At 50.7% G+C, this 27,970-nt stretch overlaps 2 protein-coding genes and 1 long non-coding RNA gene across 6 annotated transcripts in view; all 3 read left to right on the top strand.

Moving 5' to 3' along the window:
• LOC137466802 (zinc finger protein 271-like) overlaps positions 1 to 27,970 on the top strand; it is a 678,770-nt gene that overhangs the window by 590,290 nt on the left and 60,510 nt on the right. The gene's annotated exons all lie outside the window — the stretch shown is intronic.
• LOC137466811 (uncharacterized) lies at positions 974 to 2,049 on the top strand. Its single transcript, XR_010995286.1, has 3 exons — positions 974 to 1,092; positions 1,348 to 1,497; positions 1,731 to 2,049. It is a non-coding gene; the product is annotated as an uncharacterized lncRNA (long non-coding RNA).
• On the top strand, positions 26,120 to 27,085 carry LOC137466812 (olfactory receptor 14I1-like). Its single transcript, XM_068178467.1, has one exon. The coding sequence runs from the start codon at positions 26,120 to 26,122 to the stop codon at positions 27,083 to 27,085; it is 966 nt and encodes a 321-aa protein (XP_068034568.1).

Raw genomic sequence — 27,970 nt, 5'->3', positions numbered from 1 at the left:
CCCCAACGACATCTTGATCGTGCTGGAACGCCCAGAGTGCTCTCAGGACCTGCACCATTTCATTCGGGCACGGGGGTTCCTGTCCGAGGAGGTGGCGCGGGATCTGTTCCGCCAGGTGCTGGAGGCCGTGCAGCACTGCACCAGCTGCGGGGTCCTGCACAGGGACATCAAACCAGGGAACATCCTGGTTGACCTGGCCACCGGGCAGGCCAAATTGATCGACTTTGGCTGTGGCACCTACCTGCAAGACACAGCCTACACTCGCTTTGCAGGTGAGCCCATGCAGGGGTGTGCTCTCGGTCCTGGCATCTCATGGCCCAACATCTCACAGCCCAAGCTGGGTGTGGCAGCGGGGATTCTCCCTTTTGCTGTCCTTCATGGTGCTGAGATTTCAGCTGAGTTGCATTTGAGCAGGGCTGGGTGGGGAGCCAGCTTCAAGCCCTGCTGGCAGCCTTTGCCCACCACTCTGCCCAAGACTGGGGCTGGGGCTGGGGCAGCCAGCCCAACAAAAACACGGGTGGGTGGGGGTAGCAGAGAGGGAGGCCGTAACCTGTGTCCCAGCTGGTTTGGTGTGCAGGTGCGAAAGGGCTTGGACTGCTCCACTCACCTGGTTTGTTTTGGATTCATGATGTTTTTGGGCAGTGCAGGCAGGGAGGATGAAGGCATGGTTTTCCCAAGCAGTGGGTGGGTTTTTCCTCCTCATGGTTGGGCCTTGCCAGGACTTCTGCTGCCCTCTTCCAACCCCAGTGGCTTCTTTTCCAACCCCGAGTCTATACACAAGTCCCAGGTGCTGGCGAGAGGGCAGCGGTCACCCCGTGTGCCACTGTGGCAGCCCCCACACGCCCAGGGATGCTGGGGCCAGGCTCTGGGAGCAGCAGCATCCCCCTGATGAACCCCATCTGTATTCCACAGGAACACCGTCATACAGGCCCCCAGAATGGACCCACTTTCGATTTTACTACGGCAAGCCAGCTACCATCTGGTCCCTGGGCATCCTGCTGCACCAGATGGTCTGCGGGGAGCACCCTTTCAGGAGGAGCCAGAACATCAGCTGGGACCATCAGCTCTCACTGCCACAACGGCTCTCTCAAGGTGGATCCTCATCTCTGGCCACGGGGGCAATGCCAGTGCTTGGAGACAGCAGCAGCTCGTGAGCATCCTGCTCTGGCAGCTGCTGAGGAGGTGGCACATGTCCTGCTCTCCTGCTCTCCTCCAAAACAGGGAATTGATGGGGAAGTTTAGGCCCAGCTCTGAGCACATCCAGCATGGCCTGGGCACGGGAATAGTGGGGCAAAGCCAACAGGAGCCTTCTCCAGCTGACCGGCGGGTTCTGGTTTCTCTGCCCAGAGTGCCAAGATGTGATCAGGCGGTGTTTATCCATGCTGCACTCGGACAGGCCCTCGTTAGAAGAGCTGTTATGTGATCCCTGGCTGCAGGATATTCATCTGCCCTAGAAGAAGGGAGAGAGCCACAGGCACACTTTGATGCAAGGCCCTGGTAAGTTGCAGCTCCACACATGCCTTGGCAATCAGAAGCAAAGGAACCCAGACATTTTGTCCTGCCTGTGTCACTGCCCAGGGGTCATCAGATGGGAACACACAGCCCTTGTGCTGGAGCTGAGCTGCTCTGCCCAGCACTGGTGGCTGCCATCTGAGCTGGTTTTGCTTGTCCTGGTTCCCTGACAGCTCTGGGCCCTGGGCAGAACCCTGACAGCCTGGGCTCACCCCCAGGGAAGGAGAAGGAGCCCCTGGAGAAGCTGTACCAGATGGGGCTGCTGCTGGGGACAGCGAGGACGACATCAAGGATGACAACCTCTTCCTCCACCTGGTCACCGGCAGCTGAGGATGATGGACTTCGATTCTGGCACCTTCTCCAAAGCCAGGCTCCACAGGGAATTAGCAGGTGAGTCCACACGCAGGGGGATGCTCCCAGATTTGGGCATTGCACAGCCTGGCCAGGAACCAAAGGTTCCCCCTTTGCTGAGGCGGATGCAGCTGATCCTTCAGTCGGCTGCCAGGCTGCTTTTGGCAGGGCTGGGGGGATGGGCTGGGGTGGTGATGAAATGGGGGTGGGCTCCTGGCCCTGCCAACAGCCCCAGCACCCACCGTGCCCCGGGCTGGGGCTGGGGCAGCCAGCCCGACACAAACAAACCCCCATGGTGGGAGCAGAGGTGGGACTCCAGAACCTGTGCAGGGGCTGCTTTGCTTTGCAGGCAAGGAAGGGCTTGGGCTGCTCCACTGCCCCTGTTTGCTTTGGGATCACCGTTATTTTGGGGGGCAGTGCAGGGGGGAAGGGAGAAAGCCTGGGCTTCCCTCACCTGTGGGTGGGTTTTTCCCTGGCATGCAGGGGTTGGGCCTTCCTCAAGTCCCTGACAGTAATATGATTTTTGACCTTTTTTCTTGTTCCCCTTTTTGTCTGTAATCTATTTTCAATAATTTGTTGTGTGTTTTTCTAGAGGAAGCATTCTAGCTGGGGTCCAGTCTGGATCAGGAAGTGCTTGGGAGCAGCTGTGGCGTGGATGGGCCGTGCCCTTGGAGAAGGCTGAGGACATGGTTTGGGACCAGCTTTTCTTCCAGCGGGGGATGGCGTCAGGTGGGTCCCGTCTGCTTGGCATGGTGGGATCAGAGCTTTGGGGAGATGGCAGCGAGCACAGGAGCATCCTGCTCTGGGCAGCTGCTGAGGGCTGGATGTGCCGAGGCTGGCTGCAGGCTGGGCGCATGTCCTGCCCTCCTGCTCTGCTCCCAAAGGCAGCAGGGATGGGCAGCTCTGGGCCCAGCTCTGGGCACGGCCAGCATGGCCTGGGCACCGCAGGCGGCTGGGACAAGGGGACAGGAGCCTTCAGCTGACAGGCGCTTTCTGGTTTCTCTCCTTGCAGCCGGGCTCTGCGGGTGCTGAGGCTGCTCTGGGCTCTGCCAGGGCTCTGCAGGAGCTCAGCAGCGGGCCGCAATCAGCCAAAGAAGAAATGGGGTGACCTGCAGCACAGACCTGCTGGAGCATTTCAGCAACACAGCTCAAGGTTGCAGAGTGTACACCTCCCAGGGAAAACATGACACCACCCCAAAATAAACTTGTTCAATAGCTTCTGAAATGAAATCAATCTGGGATGATCCCAAATGACATTTTGCAGCTTGCTCAAGCTGTAGCTCAGCCCTTCTCTGAACAGTTCTCTCCCCCACCTGCCTTGTACTTCCCAACTGCTCCCTCTTTTCCCCCAGTGAGTTCCCAGCCCATGGCAGTCTCCATCACACTGTTGCCTTCCTTGGTGCCCCTCACCACGAGGAAGGCTGAGCCCCAGGCTTAGGGACTCACCCTGTCACTGGCTGAGGAGCAGCAATGTCTCAGAGGTGCAGTGGGATTTTAGTGTCATTCAGAGCTGCTCTCCAGCCCTCAGCTCTCCTCACTGCTGAGTTCCCACTCCCTTTTCCTCGTCCTTGCAGCAGGATGAGCTCTGTGAATCCCCTTGAGCCTCCCCACTCTTCCCAGCCCACGCACCCACCTCAGTTAGGCTGAAGCTGCAGCTTCTCTGTCTCCTGTGGCACACCAGTCCAGTCCCCTGTGCGGGGAGCCCCAGCCCCAGAGCACAGCACTCAGCAGTGCAGTCCGGGCTGGAGCAGCTGCCCTGCAGCCCTGGCTTGGCTGTTTGTGGCAAGGGAATGCTCCCTGTTTGCAGCTGTCCCTGCAGGATGGCCCCAGGGCAGAGCCCAGCCAGGCTCCCACTGCAGCCCCTGAAGCTTGGGGCAGACAGTGGTCCCAGAGCTGAGGTTCATGGGGAGCACCCAGAGCTGTGGCTTGCAGTCAGTGTTGGCAAATGTTGTGTTCTCATCTCCTGCAGCCTGTGGGGAAAGCCACCTGTGCTGCCAGGCCTGTGTGTGCCAGGCCTGTGTGTGCCAGGTGCTCTTGGATGTCTCTGTACCCATGGACAGAAGGCTCTGTGTGTGCCAGGGGCTCTTGGATCTCTCTGTACCCATGGACAGAAGGCTCTGTGTGTGCCAGGGGCTCTTGGATGTCTCTGTACCCATGGACAGAAGGCCCTGTCTGTGCCAGGGGCTCTTGGATGTCTCTGTACCCATGGACAGAAGGCTCTGTGTGTGCCAGGGGCTCTTGGATGTCTCTGTACCCATGGACAGAAGGCCCTGTCTGTGCCAGGGTTTCCATAATGTCTCTGTGCCCATGGGTATGGAATAGCATGGGCCCTGAAAGTGTCAGTCCCGTTGCTTGCACACTCCTTCCTTTGTATACAAAACACATCCATGCACACCCCCATGTACAGATACATTAAATCGTCAGGGAGGGACAGAGATTTCCCACAGGGCTCTAACTTTGGCATAACTCACCTTTTAGCCAGTGGCCAGGGGATTTTTTTCCCAGCTCTGTGTGAGAAGGTGTCCAGGAGCTGAAGGAGCAGCATTTAGAAGCAGTTTCAGGATTTCTAGGCAGGAAGTGGAGCTGACAACCATCCACGTAACTCGCCGTATTCATCAGGATGTGCTGCTGGTTCTTTGGGAATATGGCCCAATGGAGACACGAGCCTTGGAAAAATCCCAGCTCTCTGTGGGTTTGTGCAAAGGGGGAGCAGCAGAAACACTTTGTGTCTGCTTTGGGGACACAAGGCCCAAGGAGCTGCGGTGGCAGAGGGTGACCTGGGCTGGTGGCAGGTGAAGTCCTGGTTCATGACATCCCAGAGTGGCACAGGACAAAGCTCCAAGCCCTCCCAACCCCACTGGTGAAGTCTTTGTGATGCTGCACATCCTATAGGAAAAGCTGCTGTCACACAATACACTGGGATTTGTAAGTTTCATTTTCAATACTTTAGGTCAAAGTTTCAAACTGCAATATTTTTGTACTCAAGACACAGTCGTGCACAATCCATCTCTCATCCTCCTATTGCTTCAACTCCAATTAAAAAAAAAATCTTAATATTGGAAACAAAACCCAAAGTCTTTAAAATGGATGCTGATGTCAGTCTGTAAGATGGATCCAGGCATGAGAACATGCACAAAGTAAATGAGTTCTCCCTTTAAAAAGATCAGTTACCTCTTAATCCAAAGTTCAAGAAGATTTCACTACACATTTGTTTCTTTTTTTTCTCTTTAATATTTTTCTCAGGTTTTTTTTCTTTTTTCTTTTTCTTTTTAAGAAGATAACACATTCTGAAAAAGAAATGTTCAGCAAAATGAGATATATTTCTGATAAATAATGAAAATATTTACTCCTCTGTTTACTTTTCTCTGGATACCCTGATGTAAAAAATCTAGCAGATATGAGCAGAGGTGTCAAGTGTTTGCTTTGGACTAAGCTGGAGTTCAGCACTGCTGACATCCTGATCCAGCCAAGAGTTGCAGAATTCTTTTGCACACCTCGAGCCATGTGTTTGCAGGCACAGCACCTGCAGTGCTGACACACCAGTGCACGTGAATAACTCTGTTACTCCCTCACAGAATTTGGGCTCTGCCCCAGAACGAGGTGCTCCAGCCCTTGGCTCCTGGTTCCCGTGGGGAGCAGCTCCCTTCCCTCTGGCTGAGCTGCTCAGGCAGAGTCCGGCAGCTCCTGGCCCTGCAGGGCTGAGGCTTTTCCCCGTGGCTGGGCACAGACTGATGGAGCAGCACTGCTGGACACGGGGGCACACAGAGGGACCAGCAGCAGCTGCCTTTGGCCACCTGAGGCTCCAAGGCCCAAACTCAGAGCAGAAAGGGCTGGAAGAGACTCGCAGGCTCCCTGCTGGCTCTGCTGCCCCACTTGTGCCCACCTGGGAGCCCCCAGGGCCAGCAGGGACTTGAGATGGCAGCCCTGGGCCCCTGGTGGTTGTGCAAGGAACGGAGCTGGGGACTCCCTGTCCATGGGGAGCTTCCAGATGGAAAAGGCTGCTGTGCCCAGGCAGCTCCAAGGGCAGAGAAAGGAGGGTCTCGACCCCTGGATCCGTGCCAGTCCCACAGTCCTGGGCAGCAGCCACCGAGCCCTGGGGGAGCAGAGGGCACAGCAAGAGGGACAAAAGCAGGCAAGGTCAGAGACTGGAGAGAGCCAGACCCAGCAGCAGGAACAGCTGCTCCATTGCACTCTTGGAGAAAGCTCTTGGCTGGTTCAAAGCGCTGAAAGGCGTGCAGGGCAGAGAGGAGGCCACACCAAACACTGCTCCTGTTTCCACAGCCTCCCCTCCCCGTGTCCCAGAAGGAATTGGATGGACTGTGTTCTTCTCCCCGAGTCATCCGGTTCAGCACGAGCAGCTGAGCACCAGGAGCTGAAGGAGCTGGAGCCTCAGGCCACAAGAGCTGGGCCTGAGGAGACTTTCTGAGCAAATGAATGCTGCTAACATGGACCTGGCTGAATGCAGCAGATGGAATCATGGAATCACAGAATCCTTTCTGTTGGAAAAGACCTCTGAGCTCATCCAGTCCAGCCGGTCACCCAGCAGTGTCGAGCCCAGCACTAAACCACGTCCCTGAAGTGCCAAGGCCTGGACAACAGCCCTGAGTGAGGCCCTGAGCCAAAGGTGGCCTCTGGATGAACCTTCCAACCAAAGGTTATCTTTGTATCTGCTCACTAATGAAATATGCATGGTCATTAGCGCTGTGATAGATGTATCCACTCATTAGTGAAACATGGATTGACCTTTCTGTGTTTAGAAGCCAGACAAGGCCATGAAATCTGACATCTGGCCTTGTCTGGGGCTGAATGGGCAAAGTCACCTCCCTTGGTTCCTCTTGGGCCCTGGCCAGGCTTTGGGAGGAACCCAGGAGGAGGATGAAACCAGATGTTCCCGCACCAGCAGCGCTGTCAGTTTGTTCATTCAGCACTGTCAGAGCTGGGCCCTCTCCCAGCGAGGCTGGAGCCTCACCTGTGGCTGGAGGCACCTGCAGGAATTCCCAGTGTCCAGGAGTGGCTCTGCAGCCCTTGGCTGTGACAGCTTTCCCAGCTGCTGTGTGGATCTGGGGCATGGTAAAGCCTGAGGGTAACTGCTGCTGGATCTTTCTTAATCACTGCTGCAATCTCTGGTGCTGCTGGCTGGGTGCATTGCTGAGCTGCTCCTTTTGGGATTCTTTGCTGCTTTGAGCTACAGTCAATGACACTGAGTCCTTCAGTTGGTGTCTGTGTCTTTGGTGCTGACCCTGCCCACTGGTGAGACAAAACTGGCACTGTCTGACCAGATCACAACAAAATGTCACTTTTTAAATGTAAATGTGAGGAATCAGCTGTTGTTGATGTCGGCGAACCCAAATGGGAGGAATGATGATGTGTGACTTAGTTCAGAAGGCTGAATGATTTCTTTATTATAATTATGCTATGATACATTAATATACTATATAAAAGAGGATACTAAAAACTACACGCTACTCTCTCTAACCATCATATCTCACTCCTCACAACTCGTGACCCTGTTCTCCAGAGTCCAGACACAGGTGGATCCGATTGGCCATCAGGCCCAAACAATCCACCGTGATCCAACCAGGCATTCGCTCTAGGTAAACAATTCTCCAAACACATTCCACAAGGAAAAAACAAGGAGCAGAAATAGAAAGTGTTTTCTCTTTCACTTCTCTCTGCGCACCTTTATAAAAATCCTGAAAGAGAGAGAAATGTGCTTACCAAAATGACCCCTCTGTACATATGTTCTGAGGGTTAGAGGTTTCCAGTAAATATGTTTGGAAGTTTGTTAGTCTGTAGGCACCCATGTAAATATGTTTTGTAGATTGTTAGTCTGTAGGCACCCATGTAAATATGTTCTGTAGATTGTTAGTCTATAGGCTCCCATGTAAATATGTTCTGTAGATTGTTAGTCTATAGGCTCCCATGTAAATATGTTCTGTAGATTGTTAGTCTATAGGCTCCCATGTAAATATGTTCTGTAGATTGCTGTTGTTGAAAGGATTGTTACAATGAAACATGTTCTGTAAATCCTAGGTTTTGCTGATTTTTGGAAAAAATATACTGTTTAAATTCTCACTTCTCTTTGCAATTCCTTTGGTCACAGGCAGCGATTGCACAGTTGTGGTTTCCACTTCTTCTGGGTTCCCGGGGCTGGAGGTCCCTGGGGGTGCTGGCACGGCCAGCCCGGGGCTGGGGGTCCCTGTGCACAGGGGGTCCCACTGACACCCCTCTTGGCACTGGGCACTGCTGCTGTTCCTGGGCTGGGGCAGAGCAGTGTCCCCAGGAGCAGAGCTGTCAGCAGCAGAGAGGGGGCTCTGACAGCAGTGGCCCCTGCAGCAATGCCCCAGAGCGGGCAGGAACCCCTCAGCCACCCTTGCTGCTGGAGCCACGGGGACTCCTGGGCCGAGAGCCGGCATCCGGCCACAGGGATGCAAAATCCACCTACATGCTCTGAAGGCCATGATGGGCTTGGGAACTGTGGGACCTGCATCTGAGCTGCTGCAGGGGCTGATGTTTAAGGCTTGCAGCCTCCAAAGGCTCCGGGCTTTGCTTCCCAGCCTGCCTTGCACTGCCCTGTGTCCGGATTGTTCAAGAGACAAAAGCCAAGCGAGGGGATCCTCACCCTGCCCCCATTCCTGCTGCTGGCAGCGGCCACTGGCCCCTGTCCCCCACTCGGGTGACAGCTGGAGGGGCAGGGCAGGCTGTGCTGGGCAGGGGGCTGGGGGTCTTTGGGTCCTGTGGGTGTTGATGCTGGGGGCCATGGGCCCATGTCCACCTTTTCCTTCTGCTCTCATGTCACTTTCCCCAATTTCTCCGCCTGGGAGCTTGGCTTCTCTCTCTCCTGTCTGCAGGTTCAGCCGCACGTGTGACCCTGCAGGAACTGCCTGGACTACAGGGAAGTGGGAGAGGACTCTCTGTCAGGCACTGTAGTGACAGGACAAGGGGGAATGGGATCAAACTGCAAGAGCTGGAATAGATTTGATGATGGGAAGAAGTTCTTTACTGTGAGGGTGGTTGTCCCTGAGACAGGGACCAGTGCAGACAGGCTGTGGATGCCCCATCCCCAGGAACATCCCAGGCCAGCTTGGACAGGGTCCAGAGCAGACTGGTGTGGTGGGAAGTTGCTCAAGTTGAAACCAGATGATCCTTAGGGGCCCTTCCAAGCCAAACCATTCAAGGATTTGAACATTCTACGATCCCCATCTCTCCGTGTGGAGTGGCCCTGAAACTTCTGTGACATCACAGCTCCCAGAGTGGTCCATTTGGAAGGTCCAGGACCTGGAAAGGAGCACAGCAGACACTTCACCTGCTGCCAACGGCCACTTCTCACTCGCCCTTGGCTCTGCCCGTCAGTGCTGAGCTGTTGCTGCTGCCTGGGCTTTGCCCGCCGCCTGCTCTGAAGCCAATCCCAGCAGGATGTGCACCACTGCTGCCTCAGTGGAGGTACAGTGCCATTCCAGGGAGGGGGGCACCCTGCTTGGGCAGGCTGCAGCCATGTGGGAATGGCTGGTGTGGGACAGCAAGCCCACTGTGAGATTGTGCTGTCTCTTGCAGACTGCCAGAGACACCGTGGAGGAGATGGAAGTGGACGTGGTGCTGGACAGGGAAGAAATGATGGAGGTGGACACGGAAGAGACTGCTGAGGACATGGAAGTCGACGTGGAGGACAACATCGAGGACATGGAAGTCGACGAGAAGGATGAGGAGGAGCCCATGGTCCTTGGATGAAGATGGAGCCTCAGGAGCAAGAGAGGCAGGTGCTTCCCATGCCCAGCCCACAGGCAGAGTGTGTCCCCTGAGGCCAGGCTGGGGCTGGGCTGGATGGCCCCGCTCAGGGACACGGTGCCCGGAGGGAGCCCTGGATTGTGGTGGCACAAGCACCACTCCCGGCCTGCCCTGCGCTTGCCGGGGGCCATGCCAGCCCTGCCAGCCCTGTCCCAGCCTCTGGGGCCCAGCTGCCAGGCCACCTGGGCCACTGCTGGCAGCAGAGTCCAGTTCTGCTGCGTCCTTTCTTCCAGGACTGATGGAGATGGTGGCCACAGATATGACCCCTCTGTAAATATGTTCTGAAGCTTAGAGGTTTCCTGTAAATATGTTTGGAAGTTTGTTAGTCTGCAGGCACCCATGTAAATATGTTCTCTAGATTGTTAGTCTATGGGCTCCCATGGAAACATGTTCTGTAGATTGTTGTTGTTAAAAGGATTGTTACAATGAAACATGTTCTGTAAATCCTAGGTTTTGCCGATTTTTGGAAAAAAAATACTGTTTAAATTCTCACTTCTCTTTGCAATTCCTTTGGTCACAGGCAGTGTTTGCACAGTTGTGGTTTCCACTTCTTCTGGGTTCCTGGGGCTGGAGGTCCCTGGGGGTGCTGGCACGGCCAGCCCGGCGCTGGGGGTCCCTGTGCACAGGGGTCCCACTGACACCACTGCTGGCACTGGGCACTGCTGCTGTTCCTGGGCTGGGGCAGAGCAGTGTCCCCAGGAGCAGAGCTGTCAGCAGCAGAGAGGGGGCTCTGACAGCAGTGGCCCCTGCAGCAATGCCCCAGAGCAGGCAGGAACCCCTCAGCCACCCTTGCTGCTGGAGCCACGGGGACTCCTGGGCTGAGAGCCGGCATCAGGCCACTATTGCCGCGGGCGGTGAGGGAAGACAAGCACACAACCAATATGATTGATAAGCAAGCTCCAGTTTATTCAAAGATCCAGTCAGTTTATATAGTCTTTTGCAAGCAATATCAGCAACAAGCTCTCACTGGTCAATTCATAAAGGTGCACTGTTTTATGCTCTTCTACGTGTGGTTTCAGCTGTAGCTAAGTTTTTCATCTGCTAGCTTTTTCCTTTGCTAAGTACATCTTGTTTTACATCCTGTTCTTGTACAACTCATATCTCAAGGATATTCTGCCTTTTGCTATCTGTATATGCACAGTGTACTGTTCACAGGCCAGTGTTGTTTCCCAGGCCAGTTTCCCAGGCCAGAGCTCCTCCCGGACACAGAGCTCATGTCTGGGGTCTCAAACAAAGGATTGATGGAATCGATCCTCTGACCCTGTTCCTGATGCATCGATCCATGACCCTTTTCGTGCAGCCATTCCCCATCAATTCCCTCGTTTTTCTTTTGTGCAAGCATCGTTTGATTGGTAACTGATGAAGCAATTTGATGCAGGACTCTCTGCAAGCAGGCACAAATACATGGCAATAAACATACAATCAGCAAAATCACTAAACTGAGCATAATCAAATATTGAATGATAGAACGAAACCATGGTCCCAGGCCCAATGATTTTAGCCAGTCATCTAATCCAAATCCATCTGCTTGTTGTAACTTAGTAGTAAGCCTATGCAATTCACTGATTTGCTTGTGTATTGACTTTGAATGATCAGACAAATTCACGCAACACATACCTTCAAAATCTTTACAACCATGTCCCTGGGCCAATAGTAAAAAATCAATAGCAGCATGACTTTGTAAAGTAGGATGCCTAACAGAGTCAACATCCAGCAAAAGATTAGACAATGCAGCAGATGTTGCATTAGTCTGTTTGGCAAGCCAGCAACCTAATCTGTTCAGTGTAGCTTGTGCCTTCGCTGCTGCAGCGCCAGGAACAAAAATATATGCAGTTACAATTGCTCCTGGGGACCAAAACTTTATATCATCTCTACAATCACTCTGAAATGCATGGGTCAACCTTGTTTGTCTATGATGTTGGGATACTTTTAATATCATAGACATATTTGGTGTCAATAAAGACAGTTGTCCAATAGTGCAGGGACCTCCTTTAAGTCTAGAAGGGATACCAGACCAAGCACGATCTCCACAAATGAGAAAATACCCAATAGGTAGCTGTAGTGGAGATGTAGAGGAAACTGAGACATGTGCTGAAGTGTAATTACAGCAATAAGAGGAATTTCTATATATTGGAAGGCTGGAATTTGCTGAAATCAAATACCTGCTGTTGAGATTCTGTTGCTGTACACTAGTCCAATTAAAAATAATACATGCATCAGCCTTCACTGATCCCAAAAGCTCTAACTCCTGTGGCTCAAGAGGAGCAAGAGGAAGGTAAGGAACCCAAGAATCCCAGTTATCCACTTTATATTGAGGCTGTGTTACCTTACAGGTTAATATCTTCTGAGGACAAGGCCAATTCTCAACAGGTACCCCTACTAGACAGGTAGAAAATGGATTTCCAGGTGAGGATAAAGACAGACAGATAGTACTCTGGTTTGTCAAATTAGCCAAAGTGACCCATATGTTTGTTTTCGGTTGTGTAGGAGCCCAAGCATCAGCATACAGCAAAATTAACAATAGCAAAATCAAAGGTATCATTCCGTCTAGAAATAGTGTCCTCCTTCTAGGTTATGCTTAGTCCAAAGAATATTAGTCTTTAAAACATCATTTAGTTCCTGACAAATAGGCTCAAGCCGTAGTCGTCTTCGGTGGAGCTTTCATTCATTGGCGGAGGTGTCAGCGGTGGCTGTGGAGGTGCTGGCGGTGGCCGTGTTGTAGCTGGACGTGTCCACTTGCTAGGAACCCACAAGGGACCTGTAGGTGTGGATACACACATATGACCTCTACCCATAAAATTTACAGGTGCTGGTCCTGACCACATCCCTGTAGCAGGATGCCTATACATTACAGTTATTGATTTTTCTGCATCATTTTGTTTTGCAAGTGTCCCATGTACAAATGCAGGGGGCATATCATGAACTCCAAATATACAAAGATGATTTAAATTGAACAACACTTTTGCCAATCTCTCCTGTGGATCAGTAATTGTTTTAAATTTTGCAAGGTATTGTTTTAAAGTTTGATTTGCCCTTTCTACAATGGCTTGACCTGTGGGAGAGTGTGGTATACCTGTAACATGCTTAACACCCCATAATTGCAAAAAGCGATTAACTTTCTTCCCTACATATGCAGGTCCATTATCTGTTTTGATAACTCCAGGTACCCCTAAAATAGCAAAATACAGTGTTGAATGCCGGATGACATGAACTGCTTTTTCTCCAGCTTGTGGAGAAGCCCAAATGAAATGACTGTAAGTGTCAATAATTACATAACGTAAACGCCCAAATTCAGCTACATGAGTCACATCCATTTGCCACAATTCATTAGGGCCTAAACCTCGAGGATTTACCCCCAGGCCGAGACCCGGTCCATTGTGATGACTGCAGTCTGGACATGCTCTGACAATTCCTCGGGCTGCTTCCATCGTAATATCAAAGCAATGCTGTAGCCCTTTTGCATTTGGATGAAACGAAGCATGGGCATTGCGTGCTTTTGTAAAATTGTCCATAGGCACAGTTATTGACACCAGTCTATCAGCATGAGCATTATCTTCTCCTAATCCTTCCACCCACTTATGACTCCTGATGTGAAAAATAGCATATGGAGCAGATCTTTGTCATATTGCAGACTGCAACTGTGCGAAAAGTGCATTCAAGCACTGATTTTGCACTTCTCGTAACAGAGCATCCTCAATAAGCTGCGTTACCCCAACTGCATACAAAGAATCAGACACAACATTTATAGGATCATGCATCCATCGACAAAATGCACACACAATTGCTAAAAGTTCCAATGTTTGTAAAGTATCTGATTCTTGTCCTTTTATTATGACATGATTCCATTGCCCCTGTTCATTCCAGGTAAGAGTAGTTTTTCGCGATTTGTGACCTGCATCTGTGAACACAGTAACAGCATTAATCAACGGTGTTTCACTGTATTTTTGCCGTAACAGCCATTTTTGTGAGGAGACCCAGCGCAGAATAGGTGAAGACAGCGGTGAGAATTGAATTTCAGCATTAGATTCTAAAATGCTAGCTTGTAATTCAGAAGAATGTTGTAAAAACCAGTCTAAATCAGCCTGTTTTATCGGAACAAAAATGCTTTGTGGCTCTTCCCCTGTAATCTGTACCACGCGTTTCTGGCCTTTCCGAATTAAGGGTGCAAGCACCTGCACGCGAGGTTGAATAGAATTGCTAGGCTGTAAAGGTCCAAACACCCATTCTAACACCTTTGTATCCTCCTGTTTTCCTCTTTTGTTTTTTAGCTGTTGAGTGAGAGCTCCCATAAGGTGTTTTGGAGGAGACAGAATAGTAATTTTTATAGGTAAGTCAGGATTTCTATGATTAACAGCTCTCTGGGCTATAGTATCAGCAATATTTGCTACAACTGCACGCTGTTTATTAGTTAATTGAATAGGTGCAGTGGGATTTGTACCTTTTAGTAATGGTTTTAATTTATTTAGTTCATAATTTGAAATAGTGACAACTGGATGGAGTTACTGAATGTCTCTTATGAATTGTTGCCTATTATGCAGAGTATGTAAATTGAGTTGCAGAGCAACTTTTTGTGGTTGAATGTGTCTATTAAAAATTACTTAGTTTAAATATTTTTAGGGTGTAGAACGCTGAATTTTTGGGGGGCAACACATAAATTGTGATTATGTAGCTGTGTGAAAATAAAGGTTTCTTGCTGAACAGTAAATGAAGTTTCTTGTGTAAACAAAATATCGTTTATATAATGGTATATTATCATATTAGGACAAGCAGTTTGAATGGGTAGTAAGGCAGTATCTACAAACAACTGACACAGTGTAGGACTGTTGCGCATCCCTTGAGGAAGGGTCACTTATTCATACTGACTTGTAGGTGTCTCACAATTTAGGGAAGGTAATGTAAATGTAAATTGTTTAGTATTATTTGGATGGATGCTAATTGTAAAGAAACAGTCTTTTAAATCAATGATAAGGAGGTTCTAGACCTCAGGCAGCATGGCTGGATTGGGGAGGTCTGGCTGTAGTGCCTCTATTGCTTCTATTTGGGCATTGACTGCACGTAAATGATGAAGCAAACGAAATTTACCAGATTTCCTTTTGATTACAAATATTGGAGTGTTCTATGGACTAGGAGAAGGTTTAATGTGCTCTTGATTTAATTGTTCACTAACTAGGGCATGTGCTTGTTGTAGGTTTTTTCTTTTTAGCGGCTACTGCTTGATCTATCCTGGATCATTCGATTTTTAGGTTAGGGGGATTGGGAAAGCTTAAGTAGTGACTGTTACTAAAAAAGAATTTTTGTTACAAGGTGAGCTTTTAATTGTATAAGAATATCTCGGCCAATTAATGCTTCAACTTTGTGTGGTAATGGCATAACAGTAACAAATTGTACACAAGTGTTACTATCTAGTAATAAACAAATTTTGTCTTTATTGTGGTAAACTGAAGTAGACTTTCTTACTTCTTTAACTTTAGCAATCATAGGAAAAAGTGATTAAGAGGTAGGCCAACAGTCTTTGTTGATGATAGTGATGCTTGCTCTAGTATTGAGGCGTGCTATTACCTGTAGCTTTTGATGACTATTTTCTAAAATAACAGGAGCTTTGGGCCGCTCCTCCATGGGAAGACAAAGAAGTGCCATACCTCCTGTAGATCTAAATCTTGTCAACCCCTGTTGTTGCTGTATGGTGGTTGAGGTAGCTTCTGTCAACTGTAAGGTAGGCACTAGCTGAGTGATTTTACTGCCCTTAGAAATAAATAAAGCAGGATAAAATGTTATAGCAATGATAAGAATTTCACTTGTAAAATTAGTATTAATAACACCAGGTAACACAAAAAGACCTTTTAAACTAGTAGATGATTCTCCTAAAAGAAGAGCACCACAAGGTTTATCTTTGTGCATTACCGGTCCCTTGACCCCAGTAGGGATTTTTACAGGCTTTTGATCAATCAGGGTAATGTTTATTGTGGTTGCCAGGTCCAGGCTGAGGCACCCTCTTGTGGCTGGCTGGAGAGAGCTGGCTGGCTGCAGTTGTCTGGAGCATTCCATACGGGAGCCGCCGTTGGGATCTTCGCGCCGTGGCCCTTCGCGCTGCGTGTTGTGTTTCTTGATCGCCTACAAACTTCAGTGGAATGGGAGTTCACAGAACATTTGTTACACCATACTGTCCCTTCTCTGCAGTTGCGACAAAAATGTCCCATTTTCCCACACCGGTAACACTTTATACGAGGTTGTTGTTTAAACTTATTTGTCGGCTGTAATGGAGTCAGAGCAGCAAAGGCGTGTGTTTGGGCTTGCACCAAATCTTTCCCTACATCCCTGAGTGCTTCTACTAACATTGCCTGAGGACCTGCAGGAACCCTCGACATTCTTTCTAGCATTTCCTCCACTGTTGCATCAATGCTCATTGTGTTAAGAATACTTCTAGTAGAGGTATTACAATTTTCTAAAACACACTGTCGTAATAGGGTTCTCTTCATAAAGACTTGTACATTAGCCAAATTGATAGCTTCGGTCACCCGGTCCACAAAGAAAGTAAAAAGCTCATTTCTGCCTTGCTTAATAGACACAGAAGAAGGAGATACTGGTTTTGCCCTAACCTTGGAGATTGCTTCTCTAGTTAATGGTATGGTAGCTTTTCATACTTTAGCCCCTACCTGTGCCTGCATTTCAATTGTAGTGAATTGCCCAACACTTATTAATTGTTCAACAGTTATCCCAAATAAGGGGTCATTCTGCTGTCGTGGAGTCTTTGCAAAATGATAACATAATTTATGCTAGTGGGCTTGCCACAGCATTAACTGAGGCTGTGTCATAATTATTCTTATGATACTTTTAATATCTTTTGGAAGAAGTAAACCTGAGCCCCATATGGAATTAAGCATTTGCTTTGCAGGTTCCCCGTGTAGCCCACAGTCATTAACTGTGGCTCTCAATTGTGAAAGCAATTTCCAATCCACAGGATGATAATTGGTTGTTTCTCCCCCTCCTGCATTCGGTGTATAAGCAACAGGAAAAGCTTGGCAATCTAGGTCAGTAATAGTAGAACACGTCATAATCTGTATTACTTATTGCTTCTTTTTGGATACTCAACCAATTCATTCTGTGTATTCCTGGTCAATTTTTAGGATGTTCTTGCTTAAAAGGATTACTAGCAGATGTCACTAAAACTCTTTTGTGGCTGTTCTGAACAGTTTCATCCTGCAGCTGCTTTCTTTTAGCCTGTGGAAGTCTTTCACCATTTATTACTGATTGTTCATTCCCGGGGAGGGGATCTGTGGCTGACTGAGCAGCATTAAAGGCAGGATTAAAACCAGGGGGAGCAGTAGGTTGCTTATCACTCGATCTGCTCTTAATTTCAATAATATTTCCTACTGGAGGAATAGGATTGTAATCAACCTCTAAAGAATGCATTCCTGGTTTAACCCCTTCTAGAGTGGCAGTAGCAACAGCAGCAACCTTCTTTTCTGCCTGATACCTCTGCAAACAATTTAAGACCGAGCACCACGATCTCATTAACTTTCGAGCAACCTTGTCATCATCAATCACTTTAAACCAAAGAATATTCCCTAATTCACGCCACTCATTTTCATCAAAGAGATCCCCCGAGGCTTTAAATAAGCCCTGAGCCCGACGACCATAGGTGTACAAAGCTGGCGGATCTTTTTCTAAATCTATATCAGCTAAATCATGTTTCTTTAAGAAACTAGTAAGTAATTGAAGAGCTACTTCATTTTCCATAATCTGACCCTTAAGTGCAGCCTTTGTACCTCAGCAGCTACTCCCGGATAGCGAGTCTTGGCCTGACTCCCGGAAAGGCGAGTCTTGCTCTGACCCAGGCTCAAGACGACTCCTTATGCCAGCATCGAGTCGAACTTTTAGCCCTCCGAACGCTGCTTATTCAGTGCTACCGGTCCCTCTGTCCTGGTCCATGAGGCACTGAACCCCTGAGGGTTGCAAGGGTTCCTGTTCCGGGCGCCAAATATTGCCGCGGGCGGTGAGGGAAGACAAGCATACAATCAATATGATTGATAAGCAAGCTCCAGTTTATTCAAAGATCCAGTCAGTTTATATAGTCTTTTGCAAGCAATATCTGCAACAAGCTTTCATTGGTTAATTCATAAAGGTTCATTGTTTCATGTTCTTCTACATGCAGTTTCAGCTGTAGCTATGTTTTTCATCTGCTAGCTTTTTACTTTGCTAAGTCCATCTTGTTTTATATCCTGTTCTTGTACAACTCATATCTCAAGTATATTTTGCCTTTTGCTATCTGTACATGCACAGTATACTGTTCACAGGCCAGTGCTGTTTCCCAGGCCAGTTTCCCAGGCCAGAGCTCCTCCCAGGCACAGAGCTCAGGTCTGGGGTCTCAAAGAGAGGACTGATGGAATAACTGTTCCATCGATCCATGACCCTGTTCTTGCAGTCATTCCTCAACACTGGACCCAGCCCCAAATCCACTGTGGGGATCATCAAAATACAAAAAGCCATCAGGGGTGCTTTGTCTTCCTTCAATGTCTGGACAAGCTGCTCCTCAGCCCCAGCTTCACCATGTCTGACATCGCCCACCTGGCACTGACATCCCTGTGCCCTGCAGCAGAACCTTGTCCCTGAGCTCTGCAGCTCCATGTCCCAGCCCATGGCACCATGTCCCACCTGCTCTCCTCAGGGCTCTGCCTGCACACAGGCCCAGGAGAAGTTTTCCTCTTGGTAAGGAAAGAACGGAAAAGCCTGAGCAGGTTTCCTAAACAACAAACCCCACTCAGGAACCACCTGCTCAGTACAGGCTGCCTGGAATGGTGTCGTCTTTCTACAAGGGACAGTGTGACCAGAAATGATCTCTGGAAGCAGAATTCTCTGAGTCTCCCAGCTGAATTCTCTGTCCCTGTCCTTTCCCTGGATCTCTGTGGCAGATGGAAGCTGCTGGTGCCATCCTCACCTTTAACCTCTCTTTTGAATGCAAACAGATGTTCCCAGCTGTGTTAAGCAGGATTTGCTCAATGTTTCTATAAATCTTTTGTGTTCCTCATGGAACGAAGGAGCCATTTTGACACTGAGGGGGTGACGTGGAAGCAAGGAGTCAATTCTGACCCTGGGGTCCCATGGAACCAAGGGGCCATGGTGACACAGCAGGACCACATGGATCCAGTGATCCATTGTGACACTGTGGATCCAAGGAGACCATGGAGACACCCCAGAGCCTCATGGCACCAAGGAATCCATGGTGACCCAGTGGGGCTGCATGGATCCAATGGCCCATGGTGACACTGCCCATCCAAGGAGGCCATTTGGACACTGCGGAAGCTCATGGAGTGAGGTAGGCCATTGTGACACTGAAGAACTTCATGACACCAAATATCAATGGTGACACAGCAGGGCATCATGGGAACCCAGGAACCACTGGTAGCAGTATGGAAACTCATGGACCCAAGGGCCGTTGTGGCAGTGCAGAACCAACACAGCTGCTGCACCTTGTCCCCTGGCCCTGCACAGCTCCTTGGGAGGCACGGCAGGAGCAGCACCCTGGGAGCCTCAGGAATGCCCCTCTGGGATCCACGGCACACACTCCCAGGGGCTGGAATTCCAGTTCCCAGCCAGGGAAAGATGTTCCTGCCCTTGAAGGCAAAGCTCTTATGGAAGAGCCAAAAGCCAAGTGGAGCAAGATCTTACAGTGACATTTCACTGCCAGCCTTCATAACTTCAGCCATGGTTGTTGTAGCTCGTGGATTGGGAATGAAATCAGGGCAGGGTCTTTGGTGGGAGCTGCCCTGGATCAAGGGAAACAATGAGAAACAGAGCAGGCAAAGAGAGGCAAGAGAGAAAGGAGGACACAAACACAATCAGCTGAGAAGGTGGCACTTTGAAAAAAAAAAAAAACTGACTCAAAATGAATGAGATAGAAATCAATAATTTTGAAAGCTTTATTTATTGCTAAAATACATCTCATCCACCTAGTCCCACAAAACCCCAATCCCACCCCTCCAAATTTGGATCCCACTTCTCACAATCTCCTTCCAACCCCATCTCACCCTAGAGGCTAAGGAATTTATTAATTTTGGCAGGGTGGCAGGGGATTGAGTTTTTTTGAGGTGGGAAGAAGCCATTTTTAGATGGGACTGAGCTTTTTTGGGGTAAAAGGAAAGGTGCCAGGACAGACAGGTCTGGCTGTCTTGGCCTAAGGGTGGCCACCTTTCATCTTCTTCCAGAACACTTGCATTTTGTGCTTTTCTTTCCTATAGGAAAAAAACCCATCCATCCTGACCAGGCGCCTATGGCCAAAATTAGGATTCCACCTCCAAAACTCTGTACATCCAAGGATTGCGTCCAAGTGAAAGCTCCCAGGAGAGACAGGTCTGGGTGTCCTTGGCCTCTTGGGAGCTGCCTCTCACCTGCCTCAAAACACTGGGGCTTGATGCTCTCCTTCCTATGGAAAAGAACCATCCTTCTTCTCAAGGTGTCCATGGTCAAAATTGAGATTCCTCCTCCCAAATTCCATATATCCAAGGAACCCTCCATGACAAAAGCTGCCAGGACAAACAGGTCTGGCTGGCTTGGCCTCCCAGGAGCCACCTCTCTCCTCTTCTGCCTTTGAAACACATGGGCTCTGTGCTTTCCTTCCTATGGAAAAGAACTGTCCTTCTTATCTATGCAGAAATGGCTGAAATTGGGGTTCCAGCTCCCAAATTCCCTATATCCAAGGGTTGCTTTCAGACAAAAGCTACCAGGACAAAGAGGTCTGGCTGGCCTAGGCCTCTGGTGGCCACCTTTCATCTGCCCCTGAATCACCGGTGTTCTGTGCTTTTCTTCGTATGGAAAAGAATTATGCTTCTCCTCCGGGTGTCCATGTCTGAAATTGGGACTCCACTTCTAAAATTCCCTATATCCAAAGGTTGTTCCCAGCCAAAATCTGCCAGTACTGCCAAGTCTGGTTGGCCTTGGCCTCTGGTGGCTGCCCCTGCCACACTGGGGCTCGGTTCTTTCCTTCCCATGGAGATCACTGTGACACGGTGGGGACCTCATGGAAGCAAGGGGATCATTGTGGCACCACTGGAGCCCATGGAACCAAGGGGCCATGGTGACACAGCGGGGCTTCATGGACCCAGAGACCATTATGACTCTGTGGGGCCTGATGGAACCATGGAGGCCATTAGGACCCTTCAGGGCCTCGTGTCACCAAGGGGGCATTGTGACACCTCAGGGCCTCATGGAAGCAAGGGACCGACCATTGGGACACTGTGGGGCCTCATGGAACCGAGGGAACATGGAACAGGTCTGGCTGGCTTGGCCTCCCAGGGGCCACCTGACAGGTCTGGCTGATGTTGGAATGCCAAGGGCTGCCTCTCATCAGCTCCTGGAGCACTGGGGCTCCATGCTTTCCTTGCTAAGGGAAAGAACTGTCCCTCTTTTGAGATGCCCACTGCTAAAACTGGTAAGCTCCCTAAAAAATTTCCTCCATGCAAAGGTATCTCTCAGAGCAAAACCTGCTAGCTCTGGCTGGATTTTGCCTCTGGTGGTCACCTCTCATCTGCCCCTGAAAGAGTGGGGCTCTGTTTCTTTCCTTCCTATGGAAAAAACCCAGCCTTCATGCCAAGGACCATGGCAAAAATTAGACTTTGGTCTCCCAAATTCCATATATCCAAGGATCACTGCAGACAAAAGGAGCCAGGACAGACAGGTCAGGCTGGCCCTGTCCTCTGGTGATTTTCTTAGATTATGAGCTGAATGTTTTCATTTGAAAACACCTTGGAGAGAACCCAGAGATCTCTCAAGGTGGGGTTTTGGGGCCTCGAGCGCATGACCACTACATATGGACAAAGGAGCTCTGTGCTCTGTGCTGTTGTGGTGGTTTTGCATCACGGAAGTGATGTCCTGAGAGAAGCTGCTAGCAGTTTCCTCGGTGTCTGACAAAAAACCAATCAGTAATTAGCTTTGAGAGCTGACAATCTGTTAAACCACTGTGGAAGCTGCACACGCTTCTGTGAAGACACAAGTTAAAGATGGAGAAGCCTGGCTGGGTCTCTTTCCCTTCTGGCCAGCAAAGAGGTGACCAGGCCGGCCCAGCCCCGTCTCAGCCAGGCCAGGCCGGGCGGCTCCTGCCGTGGGGCCGGGCCCCTTCCCAGGGAGCCGCCAGGCCCCATCAGCTGCCGGGCAGGGCAGGGGAGGCCGCGGGGCCGAGGCCGGGCCGGGCCGTGGCTGCGGTTGCTGACATCTGGCCGCTACCGAGCCCTGCCCCGCCGCCAGCCCGGGCCCAGCCAGGATCCGCCGGGCCCCAGGAGCAGCCCCGGGCCGGGCCGGCTCGGCCAAGGTTCTGCCGCCCTTGGGGTTCCCCCGCAACCAGCGGACAGGGGAGGAGAAGCCATGGGCCCCGGCCATGCTGCTGCTGTGCTCTGGCCTGGCTGCTGAGATCCTGGCCCTGCCCCAGCACGGCCCAGCCTGACACAGCCCCAGCGCAGCCGCTGCAGAAACCTCCATGGTAAAACAGTTCCGGCCGCAAGTACCGAGCCTGGCCGGGGTCACGGAACCATCTGCAGGCCCCGGCTGAGATATTGACTCTTCCAGTGCTTCCATCCTCCCTCGAGTGAGAGAAAAGGACAAAGTGCAGGCACACAGAGGAGCAACATGAAGACACCGAGGTCAGTGAAGAGGAAGTTGAGTCCCACATGGGAGGGATGAGGAGATGCCTTGATCTTGGGGCTGAAATCCTCTGGTAAAGCTATGGAGAAGGATGTAATTGATACATCAGACTCTCTTTTTCTCTATAACACATTGAAAAGAATTGGGAGATGATTTGTTCAGCCAAGGTCTCCATGCTAAAGTGAGCAAATGTTGAGGTAGCTGTGATCCCATGAGAAGTTTGAACAATGAAAGAGAGCAGAGTGATGAGAACCTATGCCCCCAGGGAGAGAAGAAGAAGACCTCTGTTTCCAGAGATGAAGATGATTTCAGAAATAAAAGAAGAGAACCTTTGCTCTTATACAGCTCATCTTTAAACTAATACCCCATAAGCTGGCATGGCTGATAAACACAGCTGTGGGAAAAGCTGTGAAAAAATGGGAGGGATTTCACAATTACAGATTTTTCCTAGGCAGCTGCTATTTATGGAAATGAAAAGCCATGAGATAACTGTTGTCTTGTGGAGAAGTCTCCATAACATTTACAAGAGGAACTTCTCTCCCTAAGTGAAATGAAGAAAGACTATTCTAGAGGTGGAAAACTGACTGAAATTTTAGGTTTTGTCTCTTTTCATTGTCAGGTTGTATGGAGAGAGGAAGTGTTCTGAAAGTTTTGTTCTGATCCTTATTACTCTTTATTTCATTTACTATTAATAAACATTTCTTTATACCCTTTTAAAGTTTTGAGCCCACTTTGCCTTTCTCCTAATCTTATCTCAGAGCAAGAAAGTAGTAAGTATATTCTAGTGAGTGCCCTGGTAATTAGCCAACACTGAACCCACCACAGTAATTAACGCATTGGCCGAGAAATCTCAAATTGGTGAACCAAAGCCAATACAAAACCTTCCTGATGAACTGCCTCAGACAAGAAGGAAATCAAGGCACAGCCATGGTTTCTCAGGATTTGTTTGATCCTCATGAGCCCCGTGGTGCATTTGGAGCTGAGCCCTGGAACCTCAGGGCGCGAGAGGAGATTGCACAAACCTTTGCAGGAGTCAAAGTCAGAAGAAAACCCCAAAGTGTCTCAAAGCATAAATGGGACCCACTGAGGTCCATCCCCAACACAGGTTCCTCATGGACTCCTTGGAGGAGAGAATTGGAGGCCAGGATGGCACAAAAACCTCTCAGAGACTCAAACTGGACAAAAACCTCTCAGTGTGGAAAGGAAAATCTAAAGTACCTTTAAAACTTGAGTATCTCAAAGCATTATTGAACCCCACTGAGTGTCAGTGCAAAGATCTCAAGGGACTCGTTAAAGCAGATAATTGGGGCCATGATTGCACAAACCTCTCACAGAGTCTGGATCAAAAGGGAAACACCAAGTACCTGAAAAGAACTGAAGCACCTTGAAGCATTAATGAGCCCCACTGAGTGTTGTTCCTGACAAAGCCTCTCCAGGGACTAATTACAGCAGATAATTGGAGGCCATGACTGCACAAAGCTCTCAGAGACTGCAAGGCAAAAGCCAAAGCCAAAGTGCTTTGAAAAACCTGCAGTCCCTGGGAGCATGAAGGAGCCCCCAGGGCCATTCCTGAGCAAGGCTCCCCAGGGACTCCTTCCAGCAGATCCCTGAGGCCACTGGGATGTGGGTTAGGGGGGGATGCAGAGGGCAGGACAAGGGGCTGACAGTGCCCAGCCTGGCTGGGGCTGTGCCAGGAGGCCCCAGTGCCTCAGGACAAGGTGTCTCCTGACAGCCCTTGGTGGCACAGAGCCTGCTGTGCCCCAGGGCACCAAGACTTGGCTTCTCTTTGTCCCCACCTGTCATCAGTGCCTCCAGTTCTCTGCTCTGCCTGGGGCCTGGGGACACTTTCTCAGTCGTGTCCCTCAGTGGGACCCATTAAAAGTCAAAGAAACTTTGGAGTTGGATTCTGACTTGGAGCTCTGGAGAGGTTTCTGCAGCTCCCTCTCAGGGCCTGATGTTCAGGGCCTGAGCACAAAGCCCCAGAGGGTCATTAAAGACCTTGTGCTGTGTCTGTGCTGCTGAGCTGGGCCGGGCTCCTGGCACAGAGGGTGATCCTGGTAACCAAGGAGAGCTTCAAAAGCACATTTCTCTGGATGAGCAGCTCTTCTCCCAGCCCAGCAGGGCTGGGGCACTGCCTGCAGCCAGCCCGGGCACAGCACAGAGGCACAGAGAGCTTCCATCAGTCAGGGCTGGGAAGGTGCTGAGAAGTGCCTGGGGCAGAATCCCTGGCAGCCCTTGGCACAGGAACCTCTGGCTGCAGGACAATGCAGCTGCAGCTCCTGGAGTGATCTCCTACAGCTGGATCATCCCAATGCCCACAGACCCTGTGAGTACAACTCTGAGTATTTCTGGTGCAGGGGAGGTGAGATGCTCATGAAGCTCTGACATGCTGAGGGGTTCTGATCAGTCATAGAATATTTCCAAGACAAGGATTTTGATAAAAATGAGGAAATTTCCTAAGAATTTATATTCAGTTTCGTACTGTTGGAGAATGGCAGGGGGGGAGGAATAGATAGTAACAGTTGATTATGAATTTTGACAAGCACCTGAGACATCCAAACTATTACCTTTAGTGATCAATAGGTTCAAAGACGATCCCTAATATGCCTTCAGCCACTCTGCCCATGGACAGCAGCAGCATCACCTCTGCTGGAGCCATCAGGCTCAGTCTGAGCTGTCCTTTCTCCAAGCTGCAAACAGAACCTGCCCCCAGCCAGTGCCCTGCAAACAGGCAGTGTTCTGTCAGGCCAAGGAGAGTGCACAGAGATTTGGGGTCTGTGAGTGCTGGCAGGAAGAGATCAGGCACAGGGAAACACCTGCAGGAGGAAAATCCCCAGGAAACACAGAGAAGATCAGGGAAGGAGAGAAAGCAAAACCCAGAAATGCTGTGGCAGGGAGAGTTTAGAGATGTCCAGAGGATCCCCTCCAGTGCAGCCCCTCCCTCTGAACAAGCCCCCTCCCTCCTGTCCCCCCAGCCAAGCCTCTGCCCTCAGGGCCGGGGCTCCAAGGCGTGCAGCCCCTCCTGTGCAGGCAGAGCTGCAGCAGAGCCGTGGGGCAGCTCTGCAGCCCCGGGCCCAGTTCCCTCTGCAGAGCACAGGGCTGGGAGCAGCTGCCCGGCACTGGGGGCTCTGGGAGGGGGCACAGCTGGCTCAGGGTGACACAGCTGTCCCCAGTGCCCGGCTCTGGGCAATGCTGTCAGTGCAGCCAGGGAAGGAGCAGCATCTCCCTGCATCCAGTGCCATCAGAAGGACACTTGGAAGTCTCCCAGAGAATTCAGTCCAAGCTGGGAGCTTCAATCCAGGGTGCAAACCTGTCCTAGAGTATCTCTGAGTTATAAGACTGATGGGGAAAGGCAGAGGTGTTCTGACACAGAAAGTGCTGCTGGGTTGGTGAAATGAGCAACGTGTGTCCTTGGCTACAAATATGGAGCTGGGCTGTGCTGGATCCATCTGCTCTCAGAAGTGCCTGGTGACATTTTAGTACAAGTGCGGGAAGGTGATCATCCTCCACTTGAGAGAGGTTAAAGCCCAAAGAAACTCTGAAAAGGTCAGAATGACAGACCATCTCCCCTCACTCTCCTCTCATCATTTTGCCTCACAGAACTTGGTCTGTTCTTCCTCGGGGCAGCAGAAATTCTGAGGGTTTCTGATATCCAAGAACACCAGCAGTGATATGGGGGTTCTTAAAAAGAAAACCTCAGAACTCTTGAACACAAAATGGTGTCTGTCTGTGGCACAGAGGAGGGTGTATGAGAAATGTCTTTGGTTTTGGTTACAGGTACCTCTTTTAACTCTTCACTGTCCTTTCTCCATGAACAGAACCCCATGTGCAGCCACAGCCAATGTCCAACAGCAGCTCCATCAGCCACTTCCTCCTGCTGGCACTGGCAGACACGCGGCAGCTGCAGCTCCTGCACTTCTGCCTCTTCCTGGGCATCTCCCTGGCTGCCCTCCTGGGCAACGGCCTCATCATCAGCGCCGTAGCCTGCGGCCACCACCTGCACACGCCCATGTTCTTCTTCCTGCTCAACCTGGCCCTCAGCGACCTGGGCTCCATCTGCACCACTGTCCCCAAAGCCATGCACAATTCCCTCTGGGACACCAGCACCATCTCCTACACAGGATGTGCTGCTCAGCTCTTTTTCTTTATGCTCTTCCTTGGAGCAGAGTATTTCCTCCTGACCATCATGTGCTACGACCGCTACGTGTCCATCTGCAAACCCCTGCACTACGGGACCCTCCTGGGCAGCAGAGCTTGTGCCCACATGGCAGCAGCTGCCTGGGCCAGTGCCTTTCTCTATTCACTGCTGCACACGGCCAATACATTTTCCCTGCCCCTGTGCCATGGCAATGCCCTGGGCCAGTTCTTCTGTGAAATCCCCCAGATCCTTAAACTCTCCTGCTCAAATTCCTACCTCAGGAAATTTGGGCTCATTGCAGTTAGTGCCTGTTTGGTATTTGGTTGTTTTGTGTTCATTGTTTTCTCCTATGTGCAGATCTTCAGGGCTGTGCTGAGGATCCCCTCTGAGCAGGGACGGCACAAAGCCTTTTCCACCTGCCTCCCTCACCTGGTCGTGGTCTCTCTGTTTGTCAGCACTGGGGCATTTGCTCACCTGAAGCCCCCCTCCATCTCCTCCCCATCCCTGGATCTGTCAGTGTCAGTTCTGTACTCAGTGGTGCCTCCAGCCCTGAACCCCCTCATCTACAGCCTGAGGAACCAGGAGCTCAAGGCTGCAGTGTGGACACTGATGACTGGATGCTGTCAGGAAACATTGAACTGCTGGCCAATTCCTCCAAATGACTTGTAATACAAGTCAACTTTGATACTTCTTGTTGGTTTCTTTTTGGATGTTCTTTTTCTTTGTTTTGTTTTTTAAATATTGTCCACAAATAAATGTCACTGTTTTTGCCATTTCTCATTTTGTTTCTCTCCACCTTCCCTGTGCCCACAGACTGTGTCAATGAGGGGTTGCGATCTCGGGGGCTTTAAAGGAACTCAAGGATCTCCCAGCAAAGTTTTCTGCAGAGATGCCCTTTTGTTGCCTTCTCTGGAGCTGCAGCAGCAATGTCTGTGTGCAGAGCTGGGGCAGATCAGTGCTGGCACAGCAGCTGTGCCCAGCAGCAGCAGCACTTGGTGTTGCCAGTGCTGCTCCCGTGGCCCTGCCCCGCTGCCCTGGTGGCCCTGATGTTGCTGCAGGGCCTGAGTGCTCTCGGGGCCGGGCACAGTCCTGGGGGTGGCAGTGCCGGGGCTGCAGCAGGGACAGCCCATGGGCACTGCTGGGGCAGCGCTGACGCCTCAGGCCAGGGCCTGGGGGCTCCAGGCTCCTTGCCCAGGCTCTCTCAAGAACACGGCCAGGCCAATGCTCAGCACAGAAAACCCCCGTGAGCAGCCCCAGGCTGGCCGTGGGCAGGCTGGGGGCAAACAGCATGGCTGGTGCTCTGCAGGGGCCCTGGGGGAGACGGGAAGGAGCAGCAGAGCAGGGGCTGATCCATCCCCGGTGCGCTGGACAGCCCAGGGCAGCGTCCCAGAGCGTCCTCATGGAGCTGCCAACAACATCCCCCCTCTGCAGCCCTGGCCTCTCCCCCAGCTCACACAGGTGCCGCATCCTTGCAGGCACAGCCACTGCAGCACTGGCTCAGGAGCCCCTGTTTGCATTGCACACAGCAGGCGGGAGCACCCCCATGCTGCTGCT

The sequence above is a fragment of the Anomalospiza imberbis genome, unplaced genomic scaffold (assembly GCF_031753505.1).
Source record: "Anomalospiza imberbis isolate Cuckoo-Finch-1a 21T00152 unplaced genomic scaffold, ASM3175350v1 scaffold_44, whole genome shotgun sequence".
Taxonomy (NCBI): domain Eukaryota; kingdom Metazoa; phylum Chordata; class Aves; order Passeriformes; family Viduidae; genus Anomalospiza; species Anomalospiza imberbis.
The sequence above is the reverse complement of the archived record's forward strand: the minus strand, read 5'-3'. Positions and strand labels throughout refer to the sequence as shown.

What these genes read in the sequence shown, in the direction of transcription:
- LOC137466812 (XM_068178467.1), top strand. Translation starts at nt 26,120, where the DNA reads ATGTCCAACAGCAGCTCCATCAGCCACTTCCTCCTGCTGGCACTGGCA.